The sequence below is a fragment of the Oratosquilla oratoria genome, chromosome 20, assembly GCF_046742065.1.
Source record: "Oratosquilla oratoria isolate Oo_2021 chromosome 20, ASM4674206v1, whole genome shotgun sequence".
NCBI lineage: Eukaryota > Metazoa > Arthropoda > Malacostraca > Stomatopoda > Squillidae > Oratosquilla > Oratosquilla oratoria.
Window position 1 is genome coordinate 22,501 of NC_134796.1, and position 6,590 is coordinate 29,090.

Sequence of the window (6,590 nt, forward strand, 5' to 3'; positions counted from 1 at the left end):
CACGTAGATGACATGCGCTGCGGGGATCTTTGAGGATACGCTGTCGATGGTCTCTAGTGCTAGTTGCTTTTGAAGTGCAGGAAGGTCATCTTTGGAGGTTGGTGTGAAGGTGACGTTAGGGAGGGAGATTCGCCACGGGGGCAAGTCGGGTTCAACCGTTTCTTCAGGGACGTGAATGTCAAGGTTTCTGAGTGTGTTGCACACTGTAGTGACGAGGTTGCGGCCTCCTGGTCGAAGTGGGAGGCGGGGTGCACTGTCAGGTTCGAGCGACGCTCTGATGGTAGCAGTAAAGTTTGGGGACAGATAGGGCGATCGGAGGCATTTTACAGAGAGAATGGCCATGTTAGCATATATTCTCTCTACAAGCGAGGGTAGACCAAGTTCACTTTGCATGTTAACGATGCGAGTCGAAGGAGGGCAACCTAAGATAAATCTCATTACTCTATTTTGGAATTTTTCGAGAGGTTCCAAAGCTCTCCTGGGAAGTTGACAAAGGGCAGGTGATAAGTAGTCAACGAGTGATCGAAGAAATGTGGTGTATAGAGGTCTGGACCATTGGTAATGAGGCGCCGGTTGGAATTTGTGGCAAGCCACTTGATAGGGTTAAAAACGGGCCTGCAGACGATCAAGGAGATCATTAACAAGGGGATGGATACGTTGTCGAGTCGGTATGGCTGGAGTGATCCGGGCTGGTACTCCAAGGTATGTGTACTGTGTGCAATGAGGGATAGCATCACTTCCCATGTTGAAACGTCGGTTAGTGCTTGGAGAGTACGAGATGAAAATATTCTGCTTTTCTCAGGGGAAATGATGAGACCACAAGCGGTAGTTGACGTGTAGAAGCCATTTAGGACGAATTGGAGGTCAGCGGGCGAGTTGGAATGGATGCAGATGTCGTCCGCGTAGCAGAGAAGGGTTGTACCGGGAACGTTAGGAAGAAATGAGAGTAAGCGGTGCATCAAGACGTTAAAAAGAAATGGACTTAGTACGCCACCTTGGGGGTACCGAGTTTGAACTGCTCGTAGGAACTGCACACACCTCGAAAGAGAACACGTGACTTCCTGTTACTCAGATAACCTCGAATCCATCGAAGGAGGTTTCCTTGCACTCCGAAGGTAACCAGCTGGTCAAGAATTATTTCATGGTTGGCTACATCGAAAGCACTTTTGAGGTCCAGGAAGGCAACTACGCTGGTGGGAGAGAGGCGGGTGTAGAGCTCAGTAAGGCAGTGGTGCGTACTTCGACGTGGGAGGAAACCATACAGCTGCGGCGAGAGTTGACCTTGTAGACGATTCATGAGCCGGGCAAGGATGATACGTTCAAGCATCTTGCTGAAGCATGAAGTTAGGGAAATGGGCCTGAATTTATCAGTACCTGGTTTCGGTATCGGGACAATCGTGCTTAAAGTCCAGGCTGCAGGTACATGTCCACGTAGGAGGCAGAGGTTGAAGAGGCGAAGGAGGGGGTTGCCAGGAACTTCCAGTAGGAGTCGGAGCACTTGGTATGTAATGCCGTCATCCCCGGGGGCAGAAGTTTTTGTATTAGCCATGGCTAGTCGTAATTCATTCTCCGTAATCGGGACGTCGTCTTCTTCATCTGGGTGGAGAAGTGCAGCCATTAGATGGAGATTACGGGTGTTGCGACGAGTGGAGAGTGCCTCTTGGATATGCGTAGGAAGATTGTTAGTCTGTGACTGTGACGACCATAAAGTAATGAGGTCCTGGGCGTAGGCGTCTGGACTGTGATGGAGGGCGCTGGGAGGTTGCTTCTTAACGACCCTTTTTACAAGGCGCCACATGGTCGCGATACTAGTCTGGTGATTTATGGAATCAGTGTATTTCTGCCAAGACTCTGTGTAGGCACAGTTCTGGAGGGCGACCATATTATCCCGTGCTATTTGGTACTGATGTAAAGAATCAGGTGTGGGTTGCGTCTGAAAAGTATGACCAGTAGTCTGTGTAGCTCTCTCCGCTTGGATAATACGGTGGTCCAACGTCCATGAGTGAGGTACAGGGCGGCGTGGTAGGTGAGCTTTGGTTACATAGCGGCTGTAGAAGTCGTGTGTGGTATTCACTAAGGACGTGTATAGTGCGTCGGGGGATAGGAAGTCAAATGTGGGAAGGAGATTAGAGATGTACGAAATATACGTAGGGCAATATTTAGGAGGAATGGATATACGGGTCCGGTGATGAGGAGTTGGAATCCGAGATGGTATGGAGTAGTATAAACTAAGAGCAATATGGTCGGAGAAGAGAGAAGGAATTGATTGGACAGGCGACACGGGATGGCACGAGGCCAGACGTGATGATGTGGTCAACTGTGCCTCCACGTGCATGTGTGGCTCCACCAGTTTCCCATCGTGTGAGTCGGTACCGATGTATGTAGTTGAGTAGAGGGATTCCACTACGGTTGGGGACAGGGGAGGCATCACCAAGAGCAGGATGTCGAGCGTTGAAATCCCCCATATAAATCACTCCACGATTTGTAGGTACTGGGAGGGCAACAAGATTTAATAACACCAGGGGCAGAGTATACGTTGCAAAGTCGAAGTTTACCATTGCCCACAGTGACTTCAATTAACTGAAAGGTCATAGTAGTATCCCTGGAGCATCGAAGGAGCTTGTGTGGCATGGATGCGTGGACGTAAGAAATGAGGCCATTCCTGGCTGGATGTATGTACGAGACATAGCCAGACAGCGTAGGTGCCGTGTCGCATGGCTGAGCACCACCGGGAAAGGCTTCTTGAATAAATATTATCTGGGGGTGATGGCGATGGACATATGTCTTCAGTGCAGTGAGTTTCGTGTTATGGCGTATTCCGAAAGCATTCCAGGAGATGACGTGAAGCGATACGAGATCAGAGAATCTTATTACTATGTGCTTTGCGAGAGCCGGAAGAGGTTGGTGTTTGAATGTGGGCGCTGCCAGGCGGAGCATGGGTAGAGGAGTTCAAAAGGCGACGAGAGCGTTTCTCTAGATGGGAGGCAACTGTATCAAGTCGCTCTGTAAGGGCTGTGACAGAGGTGATAACAACTTTGTAAGATTCAACTAGACTGGCAAGTGTGGTTGCTGTGGTAGCCTGTTGGTTAACTAAACTTTCGATACGGGCATCTATGGCATCGAATCGCTTCGTGAGGGCTGAACAGCGGGATTCGAGAGATGCAACAGCTTGGCGAAGAGCTTGTACTTCAGCAGAGTCCGTGGTGCTGGGCGTCGTGAGAGAGGTGGCTGGAAGTGGTGGTGGTAGTGATGATAGTGGTGGTCCAAGTCTTTGGGAAGTGGCCGTGGGTGTTCGCTTAGTACAGCCATGCCATACGTTGTACACTGGTTTATGGCATCGGGGGCACTTCCATCGGGATGTGTCTGGTGGTGGGGATATGGAAAGTTCTGAGGTAGATGCGGAGTCGTCGGACGTGGTGGGTGGAGTGGGTGGGCGGTGAGGGCAGGAACGAGTGTCATGATTCTCCGCGCACCAGGCACACTTTGCGGGAGCGGAACAATATCTTGAGATATGTTTGAAGCCCCAGCATTTATAGCACCATGGAATTTCATCTTTCATTTTGCGAAGCTCACAGGGAGGGAGGAAAGGTAGGAAGGGGAACTCTAAGGTAGGCGGCGGTGGTTCAAGTAGGCTCCACGTGATGACTAGTCGGTTGATTGGCGTCCCATTTTGGACGAATCTGCGAGCTGTATGTATCCCTGGATATTCCTTGGCATGAGAGGCATCGATGCTGACAGGGTATTGAGTGAGGAGGTACGTAGGGAATTTACGTGGTCTTTCCGTGGAGTCCTGGATGACTAGGCGTAAAGATAATATTTCCCCACTCGTGATACTTTTAATGATGTCTTGTCGTTGTCTTGAAACATAGACGAAACGAGATGTAATAGCTGACATCTTCACCTCAGCCAGCTCACGATCGAGACGGAAAGACTTGGCAACGTTGGAGAGCCACCGAAGTTTCACGTCACAGCTTGAGTTGTCAGGGAAAGTTAATTTGACATATTTCTCTCTGGGAGCAAAGGCAGGAGCCTGTGACGGCGAGGTATAGGACGAGATTGGGGGGGTAGGGGTGGGAGATGGTGTGATATCATAAGCTTGTGGCTCTGTCATTGGATTCTTCTTCGATGATTTAGCAGCAGGAGAAGGTGGTGGGCTGCTATTATTGGAGACTTCATTTAGAGTGCGTTTAGCGGGGGTAAATGGTTGTGGTGCAGAGTTGCCAGATGCAGGAGAATTCCCTTGAGCGTGATGGTTGTAAGTCGTAAGTGGGGGCCATATGTTAATTGGATTTTCATCGTCACTCATAGCGAGATCGGCTTCAACGATGGCAATAGCCTGTGGCCCTGAGTAGTCCATGATTACCACACGTTAAGATTATTCACAGGAGTTCAGGATTTATGAGGCAGTATGCGGGGAGAGCGATTCATCCATGTCGTCACAAACCTCTTACTGCGCATGCGCAGACTTGGCCGCCCCTGACCAGGAAGATCGGAGGGATAATGTTTTCACATTTATAGACTAAATTAGTTAATGTTCACACACCGTGATGACAAAAAATGGTAGAGGTGGTCTTATAATATCTCACAGCACACAACGAAGGGTTGGAACACAATAACACTGCCGGAATTCTAACAAAGAGCACGGAGCTCAAAACTGTAGGACCGGTCACACGCCATATTTGTTTTCCAATGAGAGAGAGAGAGGGAGGGAGAGAGAGAGAGAGGGAGAGAGAGAGAGAGGGAGAGAGAGAGAGGGAGAGCGAGAGAGAGAGAGAGAGAGAGAGAGGGAGAGAGGGAGAGAGGGAGAGAGGGAGAGAGGGAGAGAGAGAGAGAGAGAGAGAGAGAGAGAGAGAGAGAGAGAGAGAGGAGAGAGAGAGGAGAGAGAGAGAGAGAGAGAGAGAGAGAGAGAGAGAGAGAGAGAGAGAGGGAGAGAGAGAGAGAGAGAGAGAGAGAGAGAGAGAGAGGAGAGAGAGAGAGAGAGAGAGAGAGAGAGAGAGAGAGAGAGAGAGAGAGAGAGAGAGAGAGAGAGAGAGAGAGAGAGAGAGAGAGAGAGAGAGAGAGAGAGAGAGAGAGAGAGAGAGAGAGAGAGAGAGAGAGAGAGAGAGAGAGAGAGAGAGAGAGAGAGAGAGAGAGAGAGAGAGAGGGGGGGGCGGGTGAGTGGGAGCATCCAGAGCACGAGGAAGGGGTGACCCACCCACCCGACACGGAATCGACGGACCGACTAACACGACGAGTGGGGTTAACTCGACCCGAATGAAATCTCCTAGCGTCAGCCACAAGGCGACGATTAAGGGCGAAATGGTCCTCCAAATCTGAACGAACAGAGTCGTGCACCACCTACCACCACAGGAAAACCATTCAAGTGACTACTCGGTTAACCTAACCTAGTCTGGCCTAACTTAGACTCATTTAACTTGACCTAACATGACCACACAATCTCCTACCCGAACTCGCTCTTGTGAACAACGTCACCCACCTCCCCGCTCCCCACCACTACCTGAAGAGCAATCTAGGGAATGGGTGGGTTCGTGGTCACAGGGCGCCCTATGCGTTATTCATTCATCCTTTCATCACGGGCTGTACTGTACTTTCAATCTTTTCACCAGACCTGGCGAATGCTTTCTCCCATTAGATCTAGAGTAGATTCTGACCTTGTCTTCTGGTTAAGGTAGGCCTACGGGCTCATCTACAAAATCTACCGTTCGCTTCCGTAAGCAGAGTCAATGAAGTTGGTCGAAATGGTTCAAGTGGGAGTAAAGTGTCAAGGAGCTGCCCAAGGGAGTACGACGGCCCCGTGACCGCCTGGCGACCCAAACTGGGTTTTATTCAGCTGAGGGGAGGCAGGAGGCGCGGGGAGTCCGTAGTAGGAGTCAGGAGAGGCAAGACCTTGCATGTGTAAGTCTTGTGTGGAGTCCTAAGGGGTCTGGAGAGGTAAACAGTGCCGGTTTTAAGCCTGTTTGACAGATTTGATCAAGTTGTGCCCCGCGCAGAAGTAAGCCCAAGCTTTGAGCAGAGAACACTGTGACGGACCTCGTTTAAACTGTTGAGAAGACAATAATACTGTAAGCCTCGCAATCCGCGCCCTCAGAAGAATCTTTTACAAAAACAGAGGCAGTCCCAGAGACCTCCACTTTGGGCGGGCGGCGACTCCTGATCTTCGAGATCGCTTGTGGAGTCGATGGAGACCGTCTTCGGCCGACGAAGCTCCCTGGTCTCGGTGGGCGTGAAGGACTCAAGGAACACAATGTCCCTTTCGGAGGGTTCTGACGACTCCGTAGTCCCTTGGGAGACCGTAGGTTCCAGGTCTTGGAGTCCTTTTCCCTCTTCGAGCTCTCCCGGAGTTATCTGCGCGTCATCTTCTTTAGTGCCCAGAAGCTCCGCCTGCAACAAAGTTTTGTCTGTAGCAGTCGTATGCATTTGGACGTGCTTCGGGCTCTTTGCCTCTCTTTCCTTTCTCATAACCTCTTCCGGTTGTTTGGGACCCAGCTCTGTCGTGATTCTTCGGTCTTCTGGGCGTGATTTCTGTACTTCGTCCGCAAATCTCACTTTCTTCTTCGCGGGTGCCCTGCCGCTGTTTCCGTCCTCTGGAA

At 50.6% G+C, this 6,590-nt stretch overlaps 1 protein-coding gene across 1 annotated transcript in view; it reads right to left on the reverse strand.

Annotated features, from left to right (window-relative positions):
- LOC143036012 (uncharacterized) overlaps positions 1 to 5,893 on the reverse strand; it is a 7,091-nt gene extending 1,198 nt beyond the window's left edge. The window contains exons 1-2 of the mRNA XM_076203270.1: positions 5,817 to 5,893; positions 1 to 478 (exon numbers count right to left, since the gene is read on the reverse strand). The exon at positions 1 to 478 is cut by the window's left edge and continues 561 nt beyond it. Coding sequence (XP_076059385.1) covers positions 1 to 478; positions 5,817 to 5,893 — 555 coding nt within the window. The remainder of the gene's footprint in view (positions 479 to 5,816) is intronic.
- Between the last annotated feature and the right edge of the window lie 697 nt (positions 5,894 to 6,590).